The sequence below is a fragment of the Panthera pardus genome, unplaced genomic scaffold (genome assembly GCF_024362965.1).
Source record: "Panthera pardus isolate Hobbes unplaced genomic scaffold, ASM2436296v1 HiC_scaffold_21, whole genome shotgun sequence".
Classification (NCBI taxonomy): domain Eukaryota; kingdom Metazoa; phylum Chordata; class Mammalia; order Carnivora; family Felidae; genus Panthera; species Panthera pardus.
Genome location: NW_026526777.1, coordinates 16,016,340 through 16,042,187, shown reverse-complemented (window position 1 = coordinate 16,042,187; position 25,848 = coordinate 16,016,340). Strand labels below are relative to the sequence as shown.

The 25,848-nt window shown below is 37.4% G+C and overlaps 1 protein-coding gene across 1 annotated transcript in view; it reads left to right on the top strand.

The window, feature by feature from the left end:
- KCTD3 (potassium channel tetramerization domain containing 3) overlaps nucleotides 1-25,848 on the top strand; it is a 53,786-nt gene extending 27,938 nt beyond the window's left edge. Inside the window, exons 10-18 of the mRNA XM_019465618.2 lie at nucleotides 1,210-1,325; nucleotides 7,708-7,795; nucleotides 7,921-8,037; nucleotides 10,699-10,869; nucleotides 14,887-15,042; nucleotides 19,039-19,135; nucleotides 22,646-22,830; nucleotides 22,917-23,055; nucleotides 24,082-25,848. Of these exons, the coding sequence (XP_019321163.2) occupies nucleotides 1,210-1,325; nucleotides 7,708-7,795; nucleotides 7,921-8,037; nucleotides 10,699-10,869; nucleotides 14,887-15,042; nucleotides 19,039-19,135; nucleotides 22,646-22,830; nucleotides 22,917-23,055; nucleotides 24,082-24,640 (1,628 nt within the window). The 3' untranslated portion in view covers nucleotides 24,641-25,848. The remainder of the gene's footprint in view (nucleotides 1-1,209; nucleotides 1,326-7,707; nucleotides 7,796-7,920; nucleotides 8,038-10,698; nucleotides 10,870-14,886; nucleotides 15,043-19,038; nucleotides 19,136-22,645; nucleotides 22,831-22,916; nucleotides 23,056-24,081) is intronic.

The window sequence follows — 25,848 nt, the reverse complement described above, 5'->3', positions numbered from 1 at the left end:
TGCTACTGATGTGGGATATTTGCTCCTTACAGCCTCCCTTCCTACATCCCCTCTTTCCCCTTTCTCTGATTCTCTGGGCTTGCCCATCCCCCCCTCCCTCCCCACCCCCCCCACCCCCCCACCATTTGGTGAACTATTTACCTTTAAAAAAAAACTCAGATGGCTTCTTTTCTAAAAAATATCTTCAAACCTCTTTTCTTAACCCCCCCCCCCCATTCCTCTGGACGTTACTTGATCCTGTGTATCCACATCTTTTAGTTATTGTTGTGTTATGGTATAATTGGTTGTTTGCATTTTTTCTCTTTTAAACCTTAAGTACCCAGTAATATCCTGTCTTTTCATGTGTTTCATCCTATGGCCTGATATGATGCCTGTTGAATGAATTAAATGGAGATCTGCAATGCTGAGAGACAAGGAGTTTAAAATAATTTGAGTAAAGGCTTGAATGTTTTTAGTAAGATTTCTTGCTGCTTTTTTTTCTTTGTGTGTGTGTGTGTGTGCGCGCGCGTGTGTGTGTGTGTATCCAGATTTCTGGACATGTTCTTAGATAGTTAACGCTGCCAAGTCTCTGTCTTGAGATCAGTGGTTCCCAAATACCCCAGTCATTAGCAATCTGTAGCTAAATCTCATATAGGTTTTATAAAGGTGTGGTGGGTTTTCTGATTTAGCGAGTCTGGGATGAATCTTAGGATTCTTTTTATTTTGTTCACTTAAAATTTTTTTTTTTTTTTTAATTTTCTTTATTTTTGAGAGGCAGAGAGAGACAGAGCGCGTGTGGGGGAGGGGCAGAGAGAGGGAGACACAGAATCCGAAGCAGGCTCCAGGCTCTGAGCTGTCAGCACAGAGCCCAATGCGGGGCCGGAACTCATGAACCTTGAGATCATGACCTGAGCCGAAGTCGAACGCTCAACTGACTGAGCCACCCAGGTGCCCCGTCATTTCGTTCCCTTTAAATTTACCTGGTTATTTTGATGGTCAACCAAGTGTGGGAACCACAGCTTTAGATAATACGGTGTTTTAGGGTAAGGTTACTTAGGGCAGCTACTTATGAGCTTACCAAGTTTCTTGTTTTTGATCCCTAAAGGGTCTAGCATATAACTTATGGAAATGAGAACACATTTAGTCACCTTGAAGATGTTTCTAATCTGGGCTTTGATGAATTCTAAAGATAGTGACTATTTAACTCTTTATTTTTTACTGTCATTTCAGGAGTGTTCAGCCTTGGTGTTCCCGTAGATGCTCTCTTCTTTATCGGTAACCAGTTGGTGGCTACGAGTCACACAGGGAAAGTGGGAGTATGGAATGCCGTCACTCAGCACTGGCAGGTTAGTTTTAACCAAAGCACATTACAGAAAATGTTTCTGAAACTCATGCTGATTATGCATTTGCTTCATTTTTGTGGAATTCATAGTGTGGAATTCATAGCATAATGATTAGATATTCGTGTATATTGCAGAATGGTCACAGTAAGCCTAGTTTAACATCTTTCACCAAATGCAGTTACAGAATTTCTTTCTTGTTTCAAGAATTTTAAAAGATAAACTCTTAGCAACTTTCAGATGTGCGATATAGTATAAACTATAGCTGCTATGCTGTACATTACATTCCCTTGACTTATTTTATAACTGGAAGTTTGTATCTTTGTATCTTTGTTTAAGTAGGCTCTATGCCCAACGTGGGGCTTGAACTCACAACCCTGAGATCAAGAGTTGCATGCTCTAAGGACTGAGCTGGCCACACCCTTACTTTTTTTTTTTTTTTTTAATCTTTAAAAAAAATGTTATATGTATATGTATATATATTTTAGATTTTTTAAAAATTTATTTTGAGAGAGAATGAGAGAGTGTGAGTGGGGAGGGACAGAGAGAGAGAGAAGAGAGAGGGAGGGAGGGAGGGAGGGAGGGAGAGAGAGACAGAGAGAGAGAGAGAATCCTAAGCAAGCTCCGCATTATCAGTGCAGAGCTGGACAAGGGGCTGGAACTGAACCAGGGTTTAGAACTGAACTGTAAGATCATGACCTGAGTGGAAATTAAGAGTTGGAAACTTAACCAACTGAGCCACCCAGGCGCCCCTTACCTTTTATCTTTTGGTTTTGTTTTGTTTGTTTCTAGGTTCCACATAAGTGAAATCATAGGAATTTGTCTTTCTTGGTCTGATTTTTTTCATTTAACATAATGCCCTCAAGGTCCATCCACATTATTGTAAATGACAGTGTTTGTTTGTTTCTTTCTTTCTTTCTTTTTTTGTGGTTGAGTAATATTCCAATGTATATTTATACTACATGTTCTTTATCTCTCCATCCATGGATGGACACTTACGCTGTTTCCATATCTTGGCTATTTTAAATAATGCTGTAGGGAATATGGTGGTACCTATATCTTTTTGAGTTAGTGTTTTTGTTTACTTCAGATATCTACCCTGCAGTGGAATTGCTGGATCCTATGATAGTTCTCTTTTTAATTTTTTGAGAAACCTTCCTACTATTTTCCGTAGTGGCTGTAACAATTTACCTTGTGACCAACAGTGCACGAGAGATCCCTTTTCTCCACATCCTTGCCAACACTTGTTATTTCTTGTTTTTTGATAATGGCTATTCTAACAGGTGTGAGGTGATAACTCATTGTGGTTCTGAGTTGCATTTCCCTGACGATGAGTGATAGTGAGCATGCTTTCGTGCACCTGTTGGCCATCTGTATGTCTTTGGAGAACTGCCTATTCAAATCCTCTACCCATTTTTTTTTGTTTTTATTTTTGATTACATAAAATATTACATATATTTATAGTGACATTTACTTCTAGATACAGATTTGATTATGTTTTGAAGAATGTTTAGTTACTTGGGAAAATGAGTGAGTATTTAAACTGCGGTTTGATGTTTCATATTTTTGAAATGTTTTAACTTAACATGCTTTGGGAATAGTAGTCCAGGCAAACTTCATTTCCTGAGTAAAGCTCAGAACGTTGTAGAAATACGTAGCCTGTTCAGAGAAGATAGCAAGCTAAATGATCTCAAGTACTTGAGAGGAACAAGAGGATAAGACTATAAAAGAGTTAATGCTTGATTCTGAAAGAGAGAAGAAAAATTAAAGGACTTAAGTAGAGAGTAACATGATTAGATCCCTGTTTTAGGAAGGTAGCAGCATTAACTACTATGAAAGCAGGGCTGGAGATCAGGGGTAATCCAGCAAAGAAGCAGACAGATTTGACGAAAGGCAGTGATGGTAGAGGTGGCAAAGGTGAGCCTATTTGAAAAACATTTCATAAGCCTTCCTGAAAGTACAGGACTGGTGTCTGGTTTGGGTGTGGAAAATTAAAGGAGAGGGAGATGTATTTCCAGTTTTGGATTGCTAGTTTTGACAGTCGAGTGGATGGTAATAAGTTGACAGGGAACATGTTTACTCTGAGATTCCTGTAGGCATCAAAATGAATGTGTGCAGTACACATTTGGGAGCATTCCTTTGGAATTTAGGAAGGAAGAAAGGGCTAGAAAGTAGTATTTAGAAACCACAATGCTTCTATGACAACTGAAAAAGTAAGAACTGCTTCAAGGTTTTCTGTTGAGAGGATGCACATAGGAAGAAAAAAAGTCTGGGAAACATTAACATTTAAGGGGACAAGATAAGGAAACCAAGAGCCACAAGAACATACGTGATTGAGAAATAACATTAGTCTAGGATATGATTTGTAAATATAAGTTAATTAGGTTTTGTTTGGGGCAAGCCAGATTGTGGGAACTGAAGAATCAAAAGACCAGAGATTGGACACAGCAGACTCGGAGTTAGCTTTCAAGAAGTTTGGTGGTGAAGGAAAGCAAGGAGACAAAGTAATAGCGTGAGAATCAAGGCTGGGTGGTAGAAAAGATGTTCAGTGTTTTGTTTTTTTTCTCTAAGATGAGAGAAGCTTGAGCATGGTTGTAGTCAGAGAGGGAAGTTATCTGAGAAAGCACATGGAGGGTGAAAGAATGGAGATGATCTCTCATCCCATCGAAGTCCGGAATGTATGAGATGTAAAACAGCTTAGAGACTTTCACCCAACAGAAAGTAGAGATGCCTCCTTCTCTGATGAAAGAGTAAGGAAGGAGGATTGAAGAGCATAAATTCAGTGGAAGACAAAGGCACTGGAAGTATGTATCGAGGATTGCAGAGATTGTAATTTGTACATTTGTAGTGGACCTGGGTGATAGAACTATGTGAGTGTCTCCATTAGTGCTCAGTACTGGGAATAAATAGGAGCAAGAGGAAAGAAACCAGCATTAGCCTGATCCAGGATTGGAGAGTTAATAAAGTGGATATGACACACCAAGGGATGAGAAAACATAAAGATGGCAAAGTAGTTGAAATCCTGAGATCAAGAAGTAAGGAGGTGCCAGGTGGACGGAGAAGGAGGCAGGGATGTCAAGGGACTCGAGGGATGTTAAAGCCGACTGATGACTAGTAAGGAGTGAGAATTGTTGGGAAGACAGGAAGTGATACCTCTGTAAAGAGGAATGTGAATTTCTAATGATTAACGGAAGGTCTGCTTTCAGATAGGTTATTTGACAAATTATGTCAAATCTGAGCTTTTAGTGGGTAGGGGAAGCTATACTAGCTGTGCCATAAATTTGGGTTCCTAAAGGAACATACTTCTTTATTCTTTTTTTAAACCAATGTTTCTAAAACTACATATAAAAGTGTTCATATCTTTGGGGTCCTGAAAACTGTACCAGCTTCCTCAAAGTGCCCTTTATTCTAAAGCTTTTATTCCCATGTAAAACCTGATGATTCTCGTTTGGTGTACGCATGAATTGAAAACCATATCCGACAAAGCGGGTTTGTTTCTACATTTCAGGAAGACCTTGGGAAAGTTGAGCATTCAGCATACAAGCCTTGTAAACCAACTAGGTGAACTTCACTGTAGTGTAGAGGTGGCATGTAATGAAGTCTCAGCGTCTGTGGTCCAGACGTCCCTGGGCAGTTACCGGACCCCAGGCCGACCCGAGTGCTGTGACGCTGGTTGAGTAGGTTCTGATTTGGCCTTTAGCAACAGTTCTGCCCTCGAATAACACACAAAGTATGCGGGACAGCCGTTGTATATTCAAGGTTGATTTGAAGTATTTGAATCAGATGAGTGAGAGAGAGAGAGAGAGAGAGAGAGTGTGTGTGTGTGTGTGTGTGTGTGTGCGTGTGCGCGCGCATGTGTAAGTTCTAAAAGCTGTTGTGAAATTATCGTTGGTGTAGCAGTTCTTATAACAGCTGCAATAAGATTTTAAGGAAAATTTCCTGAAAGCATTGTATCTGATTTGGGTAAGAAAAAAGAAAAATGATTTTTTTGTTTGTTTGTTTTAGTGCCTCAATGAAAGAGGCATTAAAGAAACGCCCTTTGATAAGAAGGATATTCATACTTTGAAGGGAAGCACTGGAAAGAAATACACATCAGCAAAGAAATTGATAGGCTGGTAAATCCAAATAAGTGATTATTTAATAAGTAATGGATGAGGGTAAAAACATACTGTTAAAAATGATGATTATCTAGGTAGAGATTGTGGTTGAAAGATTCTAGGGCCTTTGTAGTGCTTGGGAACACAGATTGATTTTTTTTTTTTTTAGACTGATTGTTTTCAAATTGTGTATCATTTAATTTTGTACATAGAGATAATGATAATCATCATGCGCTACCTTAGAAGAGAAAATCCACTTCCATTGTAGATTTGTGACCATCATGTCTGAACCAAATACATTAATCAGTACGATTTCTCAGGTTCTTGATGTGAAGTTGTTAGGATAAGGAAGAAGAGGCCCCAGAATGACTGTCTCTCGCTTATGCTAGGAGAGAAGAACTCAGTCCTAACACCTCTATAATTTACTCATCCTCTGCTTTCTCTGTTCTTCTTGTACTGAGGGGTAGACATGTAGGAAAAGCAGGATTTGGGTCAAGGGTTGCAGAAAAAGAGGTTGTAGAAGGTTCTGGTCTTAGAGCCTATCTTCCCAGAGAACCAATGGTAGAAATGTTTGCCTTGGATGTGTGTTGGGACGCTCCAGGCTGCAGCCACTCTTTCATTGATAAGGGATCTAAAAGGAGGGGAATCTCATGCCCTTATCTGTCCCCATCCCCCTACTCTCAAGATTCTGGGGTAGGAGTTGAAGTTCTTCCTAGAGTATTGGAACTAAAAAAAATGAACTTGGCATGAGAAAACTCGTCATTGGCATTAAAGCAGCCTTCCCTCCATTCTTCAGACACCTTTACTCATATCACTGAAAGGCTCTCAGGGTTTACCTGCTACAAAACTTGTTAGCTCTGATGAAACGGAAACCCTGACCTGAGGTTAGTGCAGGGGTGGGGGTGGGGGGATGGTAATTGAGTCTTTGAGATATTTCCGTGTACGACACCAGAAGGTTCACGCAGGAATTAGGGTCATATGCATGCAGCTTTAGAGGAATCATTGCTTCCAACTTTTAGCTTTTGGTTAAATTTGTTCCTTTTATTTAGAAGGGACCCATATTGTACACTTTTATACTTGCTGTTCTGTTTGACATGGCCCTTCCTCTACCTAACTCATATTTGACTTTTTCAATTTTCATGCTTCGCTCCCTTTCTGAACTTTTCCCTGATCTTTGCCCTTTTAAACCCCTCCCTGGGATTGAGATGAGAGTCCTCCCTGCTCTCTGGTGTAGCACACTCTATTTTAGGGCCTCTCACACTGTGATTTTCTTTTTTTCCTTTCTTGCCCTCAAGTTTACAAGCTCTTACAGAGCAAGTGATGTCTCACATCCCTTATCCAGCCCAGTTACTCTTTCTCTCGGGTAATACCTGATACATGAGAAATAGCTCATTTAAATGTCATCTGTGAAGTTTCATGTGACTCTCACCTGGCTATGCATAGGGAAGATTCATTTTGATCTTATTGCCACTGCTCTAAAAAACATTTTTTGTTTGTTGCTTTGTTTTCTAGTAAAATTGTGCCCTTTGCTTTTCTTGTAGCACACATATAGGCAGTTATTAATTTTTAACTAGACTGATTTGCTCGGGAAGCTGACTTTTTTATTCTAGTACTTGAAAACACAAAAGCTTAACGGAATTTTTTTGTCCTGCCATTTCCTAGGAAACAGGGGTCTACAGCAGAATGAAGATAGAGATTACCATTTTGTCAAAGACATGGTGATAAATTATCAAGGGACCAAGTGCTATTTGGCGATGAGTCTGTTTTCTAGTTCTGTCCCTTACTACATGAATTTAGGCAGGCCATTTAATCTCTTATATAGAAGAGAGAAGGAGGAAGGGACCTGGTCAGATTGTGCCTTCAACTTTAATGCGTGCTGTGAGCTCACAACCACTTGCAGAGAAAAGAGATAATCCATGGGAATTCTGATAGGACAGTGCTGCCTTTGGAAATACATTTTTTTTAAAAAAAAAGCTTTAAAAGGACCTGTATTGACAGCTCTTCACAGTTCCCTGTGGGAACTAAAGAAAGTAATTTTCTAAGTCCTATTTAAATTAGATATTAGTGGTTTGGTTTTTTTAATTTCATTGAGCAATCTCCACACCCAGTGTGGGGCTCAAACTCACAACACCCACATTAAGAGTCACCCACGCTACTGATATAGCGCGCCAAGCGCCCCTAGTGAGTTTTGTTGTCGTTGCTATTGTTAAAAGTGTCAAATTTTTAAGGAAATTGAGCAGTAAATACAAATTATTAATATTTAACATCTAATAATAATCTTCCTACATCAGGTTCAAGATGTTGTCCCTATAACCAGTTACGACACTGCTGGCTCATTCCTTCTATTGGGATGTAACAATGGATCAATATATTACATCGGTAAGCTTATGGGCGTTTAACCCTGGTCCTATTTTATATCAGTTTTTAAAAATAAAATATTGCCTTCTGTAGTTTTAAGTACATGCACTATTTTAATATTATTTAAAATTTTTGGGGTTTTTTAGATATGCAGAAGTTTCCTTTGAGAATGAAAGATAATGATCTTCTTGTAACCGAGCTTTATCACGATCCTTCAAATGATGCCATTACTGCGCTGAGTGTTTACCTCACACCCAAAACAAGTTAGTACATGGCAGCGTTCTGATAAATTTTTGACCGTTTCTGAGAATGTATGTTTATTTATTGGTTTATTATGCTAAAACTAATCCAGTCCTTTCTCTTTGAGAACTGCAGTTCTAAGAGTATCATCTCTATTAGTTTACAGTTCATATTCGTTATGTATTAAAGTTAAACGTGACGATTAAACAAGCATAAGTTGAGGTGGGAAGTTAGAACTTTTCTTCTTCTGAATTATATTTAAGTCATATCATAATAGTATTGACTAAAATTATTAAAAAAACAATTTGCACATTGACCTTCCTATTTACCCTAGCTTATTTTGTTTTGAAATTAGAAGCTTTTGTTTTTTTCAGCTGAAAGCAAGAAGGCTCTTAGACTGTTAATCTCTTGTGGATATTGCCTTGTTCCCTTGGGAAATTTTTAAGTTATGGGAAAAGACATTTTATTTGGAGGTTTAGTATCTGTAGCTTTCATTATCTTTCAAAGGTCATTGCAATGAAATTAACAAATCTGTTCTGTAAATTAAGGATTTTTATTATATTTTTTATATTTTTATATTTTAGATTGAAAGATAAACATAAATAGAAAGTTGAAAATTTAAATGAAAAGAATTCTAGGAAATATTAACATGTGTCCAGTAACGTTAATAAATTTGAATGTTATTTGTGTTAAATCATCATTTTATTGACTTCATTGAAAGAAATCGTTATCTTTAATGTGAAATAAATATTCTAATTTATGCAGATAATTTTATTTAAAATTATAGTAGGATTTCAACTGTTATGCTAAATGGGTCAGCAAACTGCCCTTTTTATCGATGGTCTTACATATTGCATTGGCTGCTTTGGGCAACAGTTGACAGAATTGTATGGTTATGACAGACTGTATGGCATGCATAGTTTAAAATATTTGCCGTCTAGCCTTTTACAGAAAGTTTGCTCACCTCTGCTCTAGAAGGAGATGTACATTTTTTAAATCTAATTAAAAAGGGAGGAGAAAACTTCTTTTGCAGTGGCAGGGGGAGAATGGAGTCACTTTTTAGGTTATGAGAAGTGTTTCCTATGGTATGTTCTTTCTCTTTTGATTCAGATATTTTTGGGTAAATCAGGAAGGGTAACTATTAAATCCAAGAAGTTCTCTGTGAACCTTTTTAAGTACATAGGTCACTGAACTCCATTCTGCCTTTAAATATGTGGTAGAGTTTGGGCACTTTTTTTTTCTTCCTTTTTAATGCTTATTTATGTATTTTGAGAGAGAGAGAGAGAGAGAGAGCGAGCGAGCACATGCGCACATTGGGGAGGGGCAGAGAGAGAGAGAGATGGAGAGAGAGACTCCCAAGCAGGCTCTGTGCTGTCAGTACAGAGCCCGATGTTGAGCTCAAACTCATGAACCATGAGATCATGACCTGAGCTGAAATCAAGAGTCAGATGCTTAAGTGACTGAGCCACCCAGGTGCCCCTGGACACATTCATTCATTCATTCATTCATTCATTCATTCATTCATTCAAAAAAGCCACAGATGAACTTCACATGATGAGCTGTATGTGATTAGAAGAGACACCGGTGTATTTGTTTCAGAGCTAAGTATTTTGAATTTGTTAAATAGTATATACTTGATTATTCAAGAAAGATTAAATAATATAGCAAAAGTAAAAGTAAGAACGCCTGGGTGGCTCAGTCAGTTAAGCATCTGACTTCAGCTCAGGTCATGATCTCGCGGTCCATGGGTTTAGCCCCATGTTGGGCTCTGTGTTGACAGCTCAGAGCCTTTAGCTGCTTCAGATTCTGTGTTTCCCTCTCTCTGCCCCTCCCCTCCTCACACTCTTTCTGTCTCTTTCTCTCTCTCCCTCAAAAAATAAATTAAAAAAAAATTAAATAAGTCAGGCAGAGAAAGACAAATACTGTATGTTTTCACTCATAGGTGGATCCTGAGAACCTTAACAGAAGACCGGTGGGGGTGGGGGGGGGAGTTACAGAGAGGGAAGGAGGCAAACCATAGGAGACTCCTAAATACTGAGAACAAACTGAGGGTTGATGGGGGATGGGGGAAAGGGGAAAGTGGGTGATGGGCATTGAGGAGGGCGTCTGTTGGGATGAGCACTGGGTGTTGTATGGAAACCAATTTGACAATAAATTATATAAAAAAATAAAAATAAGTAAATAAATAAACTTAAAAAGTAATAATAAAAAAATTTAAAATAAGTAAAACATGGTCTTAGACTAGACTATGAATAGACTAGAAATAATATGGAATATTGCTTTAGGAATACTGTGTTGCGTCAGTGGTATTCTTAGCATGTCAGATTTACTAACTCTTTAAACATCTATTGAGGACTTGCTGTGTCTCAGGCACTCTGTAAGGATGACTGTGATTCAGTCTGTCTCAGTGACGAATAGAGGTAGATAGACTTGGAAATAGCGGATTGGTTTGTTACAGTTGCTGTGCTAGAGCATAACATACAGTCCAGGGGAGGGGTGAACAGATCTATCTGGGAGTGAGGGTTAGGAAATGACTTGCAAAGGAAATCATGATTCGAAGTTGGTCAGAGAGGTCTTAGGGTTTCTGGGCTCAGCTGGATCTGGGGACTCAGAAAAGCACTGCCTCTTTTATCCCTTTCTGTCATCATCTGATACGCCGCCTTTCCACTTCTGACCTCGTGCAGGTGTGTCTGGTAACTGGATTGAGATTGCTTATGGTACGAGCTCCGGAGCTGTGCGAGTGATTGTTCAGCACCCAGAGACGGTGGGCTCGGGCCCTCAGCTTTTTCAGACTTTCACAGTTCATCGAAGTCCTGTTACAAAAATCATGCTATCTGAGAAGCATCTTGTATCAGGTAAAGTGATTTTAGGTACTGGTGAGGAGTGTGCTTCATGTGCAGCCTTGCCTTGTGGGTAATTTCCCACACTCCTACAAATGGAAAGAATGTGTATATACACATGTATTTATATATGAATTTGGGAAAGAGTTAACCGTATCTTTTATTTATTCTCTATTCTAATATTTTGTTCTCATGGCACATTTTATTTTAAAATATTTATTATAATCCTGTTGAGATGGAATAGAGAAGTTTTCCAAGTATGAATTCTATATAAATTTGGTTGTATTTTCTTAAGATTTAAAGCTAAAGTTGTAGATATATGTGTGTATTTGTTGATCGTTTTCTAAAAATATTAAAAACTAGTAGAATGTATAAAGAGATTACTTGAAGAGAATTACATTTTTGTGAGTTGTTTCTTAGTCATAAAGTTTTTTTTTATGTAAATACTAATTAGATACTGTATTAAAAATGATGCAGATATGTGACACACAGAGCGTAGTGATCACAGTAAAATTCCATTGATGAGGTTCATTGTGTATGATGATTTCAAAAAGGCTTCATTTTAATGTAATTTTGAGTCAGGTGTGTCAGTAGAGCTTGCTCTTACATTAAATCTTTTGTAGATCAGTTCCTGCCTAACTTAAACTTTTTATAAGCATCATTTTCATCTATCAAGTTTGTTTATATGAAGACTACATAATATTAAAAGGTGATGCATCTTTCACTCATCTCCAGTCTGATTAAACACTAAATGGAGCTAAAGTACGTTGTCCATGAATGGATGGATGGGTGGGTGGGTGCGTGGGTGGATGAGTATGTTTTTATTGATATCTAATTATTTGAGTATAAAGTCTGATTGTTTTGAGTATAATTGTGCCTCCCTGAAATAATCAGTCTCCTCTTCAGGCTCTCATAAAGCAACTCACCTGCCTCACTGGAGAGTCTTTCTCATGCTTTTGCTGGTTCCTCCTCTTTTGCCCAATGACTAAGTGTTGGATTGCCTCAGAGCTCTTTCCTAGATTCTCCATTCTTCCTTGTCTGTAGTTTTCCTGCAGATTTGAGTGTTATCATCTATATGCCAGTGACTCCTAGACTGTCCACTTGCGACCATTCGCACAGTTCCAAGCTTGTATGTCCAGTGCCTGTCTCTGGTCATGTGTTTCAGAGACATGTCAGAATTAACCTGGGTAAATGGCACTTTTGATTTTTCTCTCAGAGATCTTAGTACACATCACCATCTGCTTATTTCGTCAAGCTGAAAACCCAAGAATCACCTTTGATTCCTTCCTTTCTCTCACCCACACAAACGTGTAATCTGTCTGTAAGTCCTTCTGGCTTTGCTTCAACCTACGTCACAAATCTGACCACTCGGTGTCCATTGCTGCCAACTTGGTAGCTCAGATCATTTCTCCCCTAGATCACGGAGCTGAGTTGTTTTGCCTGTTTCTGTCTCGCCTTTTCTTAAAATGTTTATCTGTTTTGAGAGAGAGAGAGAGCATGTGTGTGGGTACATGGGGGAGGGGCAAAAAGGGAGGGAGAATGAGAATCCCAGCAGGCTCCATGCTGTCAGCACAAAGCCTGACATGGGGCTCAGTCCCACTTACCATGAGATCATGACCTGAGCCAAAGTCAAGAGTCAGATGCCTAACCGACTGAGCCACCCGGGTGCCCGTCTGTCTGTCTTGCCTTTCTATGGTACATGTTCTTTATGGTACATAGCATCCAGAAAGATCTTCTGAAAATGTGAACCATGTCTGATTCCTGGTGGCTTCTTATGGTATCCTGCTGTATCCTACTGTATTATAAATAAACTAGTAGTGTTCTTCCTGTTATGGGTCCTGTCTTTTCAGGCCTCTTTTCCTCCCTATGCTTCATGTCACGTATTGCTCACAATACCCTAACCCTTTAAAGGCTTTCGATTTCTTAGAAATGCCGCAGAACTTTTGCACTCGTTCTTTTTAGTTGAACTGTTTTGCCCCTAGATGTTTGTTTGGCAGCTGCCCTGTCATTCAGGTCCCATTTCCAGTACCTTCTCAGTGAGGCCACCCAGCCTAAATTAGCCAAACCTCTATCAGGTCACTTTCTCTGTCGTCATCTCCTCTCGATTTGTTTTCTTTGTGGACTTTTCACTTGATCATTTCTTTGCCTGTTTATCATCTGTCCCCCTCTTCTAGAATATAAGTTTTACAGCAGCAGAAGCTTGTTTATTCTGTTCTCAGCACTTAGCATACTTCTCGACACGTACAAGATGCTGAATAAATGTTATGTAAAATGAGGTAATTTGATCCTGTGAGAAAATAAGACTGTTTTGCAAGGCTATTGTGATGACCACACTTAGTAGTAATTGCTGTTATTTTGATGGTGACGATGTTATTGCAGGATGAGACGCCAAAGAACTACATCGTAAAATCTGCATTTAACATCAAATGTTTCATGTAGGTTTAAAATTTAAATAAATTTGTCAAGAAAAATGTCCAGTTGAGCTACAAATGTAGAGTATTTTATGTATACTCCGTTACATCATTCTGCCACCTGGTGGATATTGACATGAATGTAATGACATTCTTTTTCCTATAGTGTTAGTTTTCATGTCTTAAAACTGTAATGATTATTTTTAACAAAATAACTAAATTGCCTATTGAGTCAACTAAAAGTGTTTAAGATTTTTTTTTTTTAAGGTATATTTCTGAATCCTAGTAACCTTATTAGTGAAATAGGAAATTATTTTCTATGAAGCTGATAAAGCAGCCTAGAACTAAATGTCTCCTTTTTCACCAGAAACTGACATCCTGAGATAGGAGAATTTTGTTAGATAATGTAACACCTGTATACTTTGAATTTTTATTGCTATTTGTCAAAATTAAATTTCTAAAGTTTTGTTTAAAATATGCAGCTGTGGCATTTTACCCAGTGAGAAAGATGTATCTATAAGAAAGTTAGAATACTTTCCTAGTATTTACTGATGGGTTCATAGCTCATTGCTAAGAATAGCACATTCTCTGAAAACCGAATAAGTTGTACTTTTCCATTAAAAAGTACACTTTTTTATTAAGGGATGCCACGAAAGTACTTTTTTTTTTTTTTGTATTAACAATATCAATTGCTGGTTTGTATTTTCTAAAGGAGCAGTTCCTCAGATCAAGAAACAATAGGTAGGGTACTTGGTAGGAGATACCTTAATATGTACCCACTTAATATTATTTACATTAAAAAAAAAACCTAATTGGAGTATGTTTCTTAAATGTAGACTCTCTTATATAGAATAGTTCTTAACTTTATCTTAGTTTTCTTTAATATAACTATGAGTAGGTGATACAAGCTTTTTGACAAATGTAATTTGTGTCCATAAATTTTCAGTAACTCCTGATCTAGGTTGTTTATGTTTCAGTAACATAAGCAGAAGCAGTTTCTATGGTTGAAGAAAAATAGGCTGGGTAACTCATTTACTCTGTAGTTTAGTCACAGCTAAGAATAATAGCATCTTTTATCTTGCGTGCATTTTTTTTTAAACATTTCCTCCAATTATACTTTACACGCTACTTTTGTAAGGACCCATAGATTTACTTACATACCTTATGTTTGCCTCAAGGTAAATTATATTCAGTTCTTTCATTTTTGTTGGCCAGGTACAGATTAAGTATAATTTTAGGATAAAATACGTCATTTGCCACTCAAAATGTACTATGATCTATTTAATATAGATCACAGTTTAAAAAGTTACACACAAAAACAGTGATATTGTTGGTGCTCTTTTTTTTTTTAATTTTTTTTAATGTTTTTATTTATTTTTGAGAGAGAGAGACACACACAGCATGAGCAGGGGAGGGGCAGAGAAAGAGGGAGACACAGAATCTGAAGAAGGCTCCAGGCTCTGAGCTGTCAGCACAGAGCCCGACGTGGGGCTCGAACTCACGGACTGTGAGATCATGACCTGAGCTGAAGTTGGACGCTTAACCAACTGAGCCACCCAGGTGCCCCTGTTGGTGCTCTTATAATCTATATTTAACAACTTTTTTATGTTCTCTTTCCTAGTGTGTGCAGATAATAATCATGTCCGGACATGGACAGTAACACGATTCAGAGGAATGATCTCTACTCAGCCAGGTTCTACTCCTTTAGCATCATTCAAGATACTGTCTCTGGAGGAGACAGAAAGTCATGGAAGCTATTCCTCTGGAAACGACATAGGTGGGCTGGATAATTTGGGGGCACTTTCAAATACTTTGTGGGCAATGCAAAAGTAGTATGCTAACTGTAAAGAGAAACCTAAAAATGAGTTTCAAATAGAAGTTTTCACTTCAATTTTGAAACTCATTTAAAACAGAAATTTAGTGTGTTTTCTTATTTAGTTATATAAATTCACCAACTATGGCATATTTTTTGTTTAAAAAGTTGAGCAAATTTTCGTCTATTTATCATTTCCTTTTTTAAATAATATCTCCAAATGCTAACCACTTTTGTTTATGATTAAAAGCCATGATAGCTGTGCACATTTGAAACGTGCAGGTTGTTTTCTTTTATTGCTAATAATCTGAAAATAATTTTTTTTAATATTTATTTTTGAGAGCGCGCGAGAGAGATAGAGTGTGAGTGGGGGAGGGGAAGAGAGAGGGAGACACAGAATCTGAAAAGAAAGGCCCCAGGCTTTGAGCTGTCAGCACAGAGCCCAACGCGGGGCTTGAACTCAAGAACCGCAAATCATGACCTAGGCCAAAGTCAGATGCTTAACTGACTGAGCCACCCAGGTGCCCCTGAAAATAAAAGTTGAAGCTAGAGCAGGGCTGGCGGTGTTATGTGCTAACAGTTGTTTTGATGGCATTGCAATGGCCATCGGGAAATAATAAGCATATCTCCATTGATATGCTCTGATTTCAGCAAAAGAGTATATAAAGTTGATTTGACTTGTCCCTCTATATACCGTACGACACGTGTGCATGTGGATACTCACACATACAAACATATGTGCAGTCTTCACAGAGACAGATCATTGTCTTTTTGGAAGATTCTGTACGTTGTATCTTCACTGTATATAATAGTTCTATGGGATTTGTTCATTAACCCATGTGCCTTTCTGATCATTTTTTTTTTATATAAGCAGAAATTATAGCACTGATAGAAAGGAGTACATTAGAGTTGTTTTATTAGAATTGTTTTATGTGAAACATTTAAATGTATGTTCAGCCAGAATATGCTCTCACAGTAAAGATTTTAAAATAGTTACCTTTAAAAAATACAAGCTATTTACGAGAATTATAGTATGACTGTCTTAGTATTTTAGAAAAAGAAACACTCAGCTTTGTTGATTTTAACAATTGCTCTGTGACCCAGTTTTCTCTGTGATCTAGGCACTGTAAGTTTAGTTTTATCTCCTCAACAAATGTCTTGCTTGTTTTATTGAGATACAATTAATTGACAGTAACATTGTGCAGGTTTGAGTTGTAGCATCCACAGAATTTTATTGAGTACCTTTGCTCCAAGCATTAGGAATCTTAAGAAAAAAACAAAACAAAAAAACTCCGGTGAACCTCCAGTCGCAGTGTGGTGACCAGTAGAAACAAAAAGCAAACAATCGCATGGGGCAAAAACACCAAGGGGAGATAGTTCTAGTCTGCTTGCTGGGTAATCGTGACATACAGTCTCATTTAATTTTCTTGATAGTTGTATGAGGAAGATATTATCCCCCACTTACACTGGTGGAAACTGACATTCAGAGAACACTTAGTAGAGGTCTCAGTGTTTGAACTGAGACATGAAGGATGGGTAAGGGTTGAAGTCTTACCTGGCAAATTTGGAAAATGTCGGAAAAGTCATTAATTGGTGGTATGTGGGTGAGAATAGTAGGGCATGAGACTGAGTGGATAGGCAGAGGTCAGATCAGGGAGGACATGTACAATATGAAAGAAAAGATGTTTAGAAACAGCCCTGGAAATTACAACAGCCTTGTAAACTGTTTGAAAGAGGGCAGGGAGATTTTTTTTTTTCCTTTATAGTTCTCATAAAAAAAATTTCTTAAGAGATAGACATTCAGGATAGTGGAACAGAATAGAAAGTCCAGTGTCTGTAGGCTTCTATGTATGGGTGGAATCTAGATTGCAGTGGTGAATTGAATAAATACTGGAGGCAACCATGAAAGAAAGAAGTAATGGATCTAGTTAGAAAGAAAATGGTTCAAAGGCCATCTTTCTGACTCCCTACTCTCTTCTTCCCCATTGAAGATAGGAGAGACCTGAGGATATTTATGTTCTGAAGGAAAGGAGCCAATTTGGGGAGAGGAGTTGGAGAAACTTTAAGGAAGGGAGGTGTGGATAATTAATTGAGTTACAATGAGTTAAGCTACGTGAGCATCTCACGTGAAGATAGTTTGAGGGGAGAGAAGATACAGTCCCAGAATCCTTATTTCTAGTTTTTATCCATCATCACTATTTTGACTTTGGTTACGGGTTATTGAATGAGGACTCTCATTTCATCTCAATAGAATTAGACTTGAGAAAATTGTCCACTAACTGAGCAAGTGCGTAGCTTAGCGAAGAGCCAGACATCTTGGATTTGAACTCCAGTTCCATTAGGTAGGACCTCTGAGATCTTTGGTTAACTAATCTCTTGGTGCCTTAGTTTTCTCATCTGTTAAAATGGAGATCATAATAGTGTATCCCTTATGTATGATGATTAAAATGAGTTACGTGCAGAGCGTTTGCTGTGGCACACAGTAACCATAATGTATTTGCTAACTAATAAAGGTGTTATTGTTGCATTTATTAATTAGGTATGATTCACTTAAGATGAAATTGTATCCTATATCACATACATTTGTGAACAATGAGTTGGTATTATTTTAGCTAATGAGTATGATGAGAAACAAGAACTGCTAGAATTTTTTTTTAATTTTTCATGAAACACATTTTTTATAATGTTGTTCAGAATCTTTCTAAAATACATGAGCCATATACCTGCTTTGCCAAGTACAATAAAATAAAAATAATCGAATCTTTCTTTTTCTTTTTATTTTTTTTAGCATTTATGTATTTATACCCAGTGCTCATCCCAACAGGTGCCCTCCCCAGTGCCCATCACCCACTTTCCCCTCTCCCCCAGCCCCCGTCAACCCTCAGTTTGTCCTCTTGTATTTAAGAGTCTCTTATGGTTTGCCAGCCTCCCTCTCTGTAACTTTTTTTTTCCCCTTCCCTTCCCCCATCGTCTTCTGTTAAGTTTCTCAGGATCCACCTGTGAGTGAAAACATGGTATCTGTCTTTCTCTGCCTGACTTATTTCACTTAGCATAACACTCTCTAGTTCTAGCCACATTGCTGCAAGTGGCCAGATTTCATTCTTTCTCATTGCCAAGTAGTATTCCATTGTATATATATATAAACCACATCTTCTTTATGCATTCGTCAGTTGATGGACATTTAGGCTCTTTCCATAATTTGGCTATTGTTGAAAGTGCTGCTATAAACATTGGGGTACAAGAATCTTTCCTTTTACATTGAAAACCTTGTGGGATACAACAGGCTTCTTCTAGTTAATTAAATTCTGTTTATTTATTATTTTAATGTTTACTATTGAGAGAGAGACACACACAGCATGAGCGGGAGAGGGGCAGAGCACAAGAGGGACACAGAATCTGAAGCCAGCGAACTCACAAGTCAGATCAGGACCTGTGCCGGAGTTGGATGCTCAACCGACTGAGCCACCCAGGCGCCCAATTAAATTCTATTTAATGAAGTCACCCTTTATTTCTTAAGATTCTGCATTTGGTTTTCCAAGAAAGAGTAAAGTCCATACATAAACTAATTTTATTTATGTGTGCTTTTTCTGAAGGTATAAGAAACGGCGCACATTCTCAAAGATGATAGATGTAGAACCTGTATTTTAACAGGTCTTGTACTAGTGCTGTCAATGTATAGTCTTCAGCACAGTAATGCCTTCAGCTTTAATAGGCTGAGTGCATAAAATAGAATTTGAAATATTACATATTTCTTTAAAAAATGCTTACTGCAAGTTGGAGTATGTGCAGCACTGCACTTTCTGTCTGACTGGGATGTGGACTATAAGGCCAGGTGTTGGCAGGTGTGAAAAATGCCCCCCCCCCCCCTTTTTTTTTTTTTGGTATTGACATTTCTGTTGTTCAGTGAAACCAATGGATTTCAGTTAACTTCTTTTGACATTGTCTGTTTTTTGACCCAAGGGCCTTTTGGAGAACGAGATGATCAACAGGTGTTTATCCAGAAAGTTGTTCCCATCACCAACAAACTGTTTGTAAGACTCTCATCTACTGGGAAAAGGTAAACTTTATTTGTATTCAGAAGTCACTTTTGTCTTTAAAAAAAAAAAACAAAAAACAAAAAACGTGTAATTTGACATACTGATAAAAAGTACTACCAGAAGCAAATTGTTGAAAAAAGAAGTCTAGTCGTTACCTTGGATCTTTTTAGCTTAAAATTAAGACAGTATATTTAGTACTTAATCTTCTAGGATTTATTTAAGATTTTCACTGATCCTGTGAACAGTTAAGAAGACTATGGATGCGTGATATAACAGTAAGAACCCATGAATTTGATGGCAGACAGCTGAGTTAAATTCTGATTTTGGCACTTCCTCTTATTAGCTGCATAAATTCAACTTGTTACTTTGTTTCTCTGAGCCCCCAGTTTCTTTATAAAATAAGGTTCAACTACCTTGGAAGGATGTCATTAAGATAAAACGAGTTAAAAACATGAAATATCTTTCATGGTCCTAGACAGTAACAGATGCCCAATAGAAATTAGTTTCCCCTTTTAACATTTGAATGAAATTGTACTTCTTTTAAATTACTATATATAGCCTCAAACCTCAAACAGATTGACCTGTGCATTTCTCTTCTATAAAAACAAATTTTTTTGCACGCCAAACAAATGAAAAAGGTAGAATTCATACCTAGTAGTCATTAAGAAGCTTATGGATTTTCATATTAATGTTACTAACGCTACTGCTCTTGTTCCCCTTCAGCATGTGGTTTCTCATTTCCTAATATGTTAATGAACAAACTCTTGGAGATGATAAATTTTCTTTCCATCAGAGTTCATTGCATATAGTCATCAGGAAGTGTTAAATGAATTGATTCTAGAGAATGATTTTTAAGTACTAAACTACTCTCGTTACCTTTTTCTTTTTAAGAAAATGTATTAGAAGCCTGTAATGTAGTTAGAGATCAGATTATTATCTTGAGAAATGTTATAAATCACCATGATTCATCATTTTCTCTGCATATTAGTGAAGGTGCCGTCAAGCATGTATTAAAACTGCTGCATAACAGCCTCTGACAATGCGTTTCATATCCTTGTTCAATTCCAATGTCCTCCCTCCTGTGTTAGGTTAAACAGTGGCAGTGTGTTATCATCTACAGTCTCTGCATGACAGAACAAATTTTATAATTTTTAAATTCACGATTCCACAGGAAGAGTTATATTTATAAAAATAATCAGAAATTACTTTGGGGGCACCTGAGTGGCTTAGTTGGTTAAGTGTCCGACTTCAGCTCAGGTCATGATCTCGTGGTTCGTTGAATTTGAGCCCTGCGTCAGTCTCTGTGCTGATAGCTCAGAGCCTAGAACCTGCTTCGTATTCTGTGTTTCCCTCTTTCTCTGCCCCTCCCTGCTCATGCTCTCTCTCTCTGTCTCAAAAATAAATAAATGTTTGAAAAAATAAAAAAAATTACTTTGTAGAATTAAATAGAAAATCAACTCTTTATGGGGTGCCTGGTGGCTCAGTAGGTTAAGCATCTGACTCTTGATCTGGCTTAGGTATGATCTCACAGTTGGTGAGTTCGAGCCCCACCATGGGGCTCTGCACTGACAGCACAGAGCCTGCTTGGGATTCTCTTTCTCCCTCTCTTTCTGCCATTCCCCTGCTCCCACTTTCTGTCTCAAAATAAATATATAAGCATTAAAAAAAAAAAAAATCCCTTTATGAGGCTAATGCTAAGTAAAGCTTTTGTTTAAAAGTTGTTCAGTTTCAGGGCGCCTGGGTGGCTCAGTCAGTTAATCGGCCGACTTCAGCTCAGGTCATGCATGATCTTACAGTCCGTGAGTTTGAGCCCCGTGTTGGGCTCTGTGCTGACAGCTCAGAGCCTGGAGCCTGTTTCAGATTCTGTGTCTCCCTCTCTCTCTGACCCTACCCCATTCATGCTCTCTCTCTGTCTCAAAAATAAATAAATGTTAAAAAAAATTAAAAAAATAAAAAATAAAAGTTGTTCAGTTTCTTAATACTGAGAAGTGAAATGAAAAGGTTTTATTGAAAGTGGGCAGGGAAAAAACCTTGTCAGCATTTAAAGGAAGAAGCAATTCTAAGGAATCTAGCCCATAGGAAAAACAAAAAGCAAAATCATGTTTGTTTTCAAGCACGTAGGTTTATATTGAGTCATTTTATTTTGATTTATTTGGTTTTAAATGTGAACAGTAATTTAGATTTTAAAAATATTTTATATCAATTTATAGGTATTACTAAAAATGTAAATTCACTATGTTAGGAAAAAGCATTTCACAGTTTCACACCCATTTATGGTTAAAAAAAAGAATCTTAGTGCTTAAAATAAAGGACAGATTTTTTAATCTGATAAATAATGCCTACAGAACAAATTTAATAAACTTTATACACAGTGGTAAAATATTGAAAGTTTTTCCCTTTGGTTGAGAATGAGAGTAGGATGACCTCTATCACTATATGTGGATGTCCAGTAATTAACCCTTCTCCCCTCATCATTTTATCCGTGCTTGCCAGGAGGCTCAGCTATGCTTCATATTCTGTGTTTCCCACATTGATAAGTATGGTATTTCCCCTTCCTCCTTTATTTAAAAAAAAAAAAATGTTTTATTATGTTTATTCATTTTTGAAAGACAGAGACAGAACACAAGCAGGGGTAGGGCGGAGAGAGAGGGGGCCACAGAATCTGAAGCAGGCTCCGGGCTCTGAGCTGTCAGCACAGGCCCAACGCGGGGCTTGAACTCACCAACGGTGAGATCATGACCTGAGCTGAAGCCAGATGCTCAACCCACTGAGCCACCCAGGCACCCCTCCTTTACTTTTTGACTTTGCATTTGCCTGGTACTATTTATTTACTTATTCATACATTCATTCATTCATTCATTCATTCAATAAGCCTCTTTGTTTTGAAGTAGTCTGGGGTAAATAATTCAGTCAAGCAAAGTCAGTCAACTTTTACACGATTTTGACAAATCATTTGCTGACATTATTCCTTGTTTGTTTTATTTGTCAAATGTAAGTGATAATTGCTCTTTCTAGGTCCTTTTGTCCTTTATGAAAATCAGTGAAATAGTTATAAAAATCCTTTAAAAAAGTTAAGAATCTTATCTTAATGGAGGATACTACTTAGACCTCATTAGACCTGTACATTTTTTTTTTCTGGTTTCAGACTTGAATTTCCACATACATTTTAAATGACTTCTCAAGATCTTTTCCAATATCATGCCTACTTGCTTTTGTTTCTGCCTTTTTAGTTTATAACTTCCTTTTCAAGAATTAGTTCCCATGAAGGTTCTTTCTGTTTTTAAGGTGGACTTAAATGATTTGCTTTATTTCATAATTATTTAAATATGTTGTTTTATAACAGCCTTTTCTATAGACTCAAAGAAACAAGGCTTGAATCTTATTTCTGTTGACTTGCCTTGAACTTTTTAGATCTGTTTTAAATATATAGAATAGTCAACTCTAATTTGCTAATAAGCAATTTCAAAAATCTGAATTGGAATGTGTTACTTGCCCCCCGTGGTTTACAACTATACAATATTTTTTTGCAGAATCTGTGAGATCCAAGCTGTTGACTGTACAACAATATCCTCATTTACAGTGAGAGAATGTGAGGGATCCAGTAGGATGGGCTCAAGGCCAAGGCGCTACCTATTCACAGGCCATACAAATGGCAGCATTCAGATGTGGGATCTGACCACGGCAATGGATATGGTTAGCAAAAGTGAAGAGAAGGGTAGGTTCCATGTGGGAAGTTGTTTGTCCACAGGGTAATAAGCTTTTGACAGAAGTGATGATAAAATGAGCGTGTGTTTTCCTAAGATGTAGGTGGTCCGACTGAAGAAGAGCTACTCAAATTACTGGATCAGTGTGACCTGAGCACATCTCGCTGTGCTACTCCTAACATCAGTCCAGCAACTTCTGTGGTTCAGCACAGCCGTCTCCGTGAATCAAATTCTAGGTAGGTTAAAGAGTCGTAAATTGTATTTATAAGTTGAATTGATTGCTTTTGGGAAAATTGGCTGAGATACTGTAATCACATAGTTGTTGAAAGAATCATTTTTCAAGGCACATTTTTAATTCTGACTTTGTTGACTCAGTTTTTTAAAAAACATTTTACTAAATTTCTCATCTATAAGCATATCTGGCTCTTTTTATAGAAGAACATTTTTTCCAGAGCATCTGGGGGCTTGGTCGGTTAAGTGGCTGACTCTTGATTTCCACTCAGGTCATGATCTCACAGTTGGTGAGTTCGAGCTGTGAATTGGGCTCTGTGCCGACAGCGTGGAACCTGCTTGGGATTCTCTCTCTCTCTCTCTCTCTCTCTCTCTCTCTCTCTCTCTCTCTCTCTCAAAAATAAATACATAAACTTTAAAAATTTAAGAACCATTTTTTCTTTTTAACTTACTTTGTGAATTGCTGCCAATTTGGTTGCCTATTATGTGATCAAGAGTTCATTCAAAGGAGATGGAAAAAACACATGTCACCTTGAATAGTGTGTGGATTTTTTGTTCCTGTTGCCTCAGGGAGATATTAATTGAAGCGATTACATCATCTGTGTAAGCTTACGTTTGGTTATTCTGTACTTCCGATACAGGAGCATTGTATGTCTTCTGGTTACCACATTTTTAAAATTCCAAAATTTGGATTCAGGACCAAAGACTAAATTATATTGGTTCCATATTGGTTTGAAAGGTTTTTTTTTTTCCTCCCCCAGCGTTTTTCAGCTATTCAGAAATTCAGATTCGCTGAATATATGTATGTTATTATTTGCATTGGTGATTTGATAAACATACACACACCTACACACACAATAATCCATAATATATAGAGTACTTAAGTGAATTTTTATATATAGAAATGAGGATATGCATTCTTTATATATTTAAATAATACCTTTTCATTGTAGTTTAGTTAATGAGATGTGCCCCTGAAGAATCCCAGAAAGTGATCTGAACTGTAATTTTTTATAAAACCTGTATTTCAGCCTTCAGCTCCAGCACCATGAGACTGTCCACGAAGCAGCCACTTACGGTTCCATGAGGCCTTACAGAGAGAGTCCTTTGTTAGCAAGAGCAAGGAGGACTGAGAGCTTTCACAGTTATAGGGACTTCCAGACTGTTAATTTGAACAGAAATGTAGAACGAGCCGTCCCTGAAAATGGTAACTTGGGTCCAATACAAGCCGAAGTAAAGCGGGCAACGGGGGAGTGTAGTGTATCGGAGAGAAAGTCTCCTGGAACAGAAGTGAAAAGTGTGAGAGAATCAGATAGTGGATTGGAAGTGCATAAAGTGGCTGAAGGTCTGGAATCTAAGAAAAGGTCATCAGAAGAAGAAAATGAAAATAAAATGGAGTTAAGGAAGAAAGGGGGATTTGAAGGAGGAGGATTCCTTGGAAGAAAGAAAGTTCCGTATCTGGCATCATCACCAAGTACTTCCGATGGAGGAACTGACTCACCTGGTACCGCGTCCCCATCTCCTACAAAGACCACTCCGTCTCCTCGGCACAAAAAAAGTGATTCCTCAGGTCAAGAGTACAGCTTGTGAGAACTCACCAAAACGAATAGTAGTTTTGTTAATTTAGACAAAAGTTGAACACTTTACTGGATTTCAGTACATTAGCTTTTACACCAAAACTTTGCAAATTAAAACTGGAGTTCATTCAATATCTTTTTAAACAGAATTACCTGGAGTAAGGAGAGAAAATAATTACATCTCTTTTGACCTTTTGGAAAGTTTTTTTAGTTTTACAAGTACATTTAACAGATTGTTTGTAAAAAAAAAAAAGAAAGAAAAAAGCAAGAGTCCATGTCAATATTTCATTACTCTCCAGATTTTGGAAGCAAAGTACCAAGTCTTACTAAGATAGTGCCCACAATAGGTGAGCATCCTTTGAGGGCACGGGGACCAACAGTGCGTTCCTAACCTTGATAATGCTTGCGATTTGTCTCGCAAGGTTATGTTAAGCGAATCACGTTAATTCTCTTTGGAATTTAGTCTCCCAACACTTACTGTGATTGCCAAGTGTTTACCAGATATTTAATGAGGTGCTATGTTTGTGAAAAAATATCATCTAATTCAAAAAACACTATTGAACACCAGATAACACTATAGTAGTCAGTCCCTTAGGGTATTTTTTTTTTAATTGTGGGTCATTATCTGATTCTCATTTTTGGAGTTCTTAAGTTTTACCAAGCATCATCCATGTTAAATACCGAACATCCATTTAAACTTCCTTTAAAGTTGGAGCAGTTGTCTGTGTTTGAACAGGTGAAGTAAAAATAATAATCCAGGATCGATCTTTTGAGTGCCCAGAAGGGAAGCTGTACTAGTTGTTAGCCTGCCTTGTTTTATTTAGGATACACCATATTTTCCCCCACTGTTAATAACAAAGATAATCAAGTTAGAATGTGGCCATTTTGTTAAGCTTATGAAATCGCAGTTCTCAATTTTTGGTTAAAGGTTTTGGCTGCTGTAAAAGTATTATTTTAAAATATACTTTGAATTGTAAGAACAAAAGACAAATTTTTGTACTTTTTTCTTTTAATTGGAATCATTTTCAAGTTTCTGCAAATAGGGTAATTGTAAATTTAAAGCATTAAGCATTTATTGATGAATAATGTATATATTCCCATTCCAAGAAATACAAGTGAGTGAAGCTGAAATAAATTCTTTAAAGTTTATTGCTCGTGGTTTCACAACAGTTTTCTTGTATTTATTTATCAATTAAGTCTAATAAAAACGATTAAATAAGA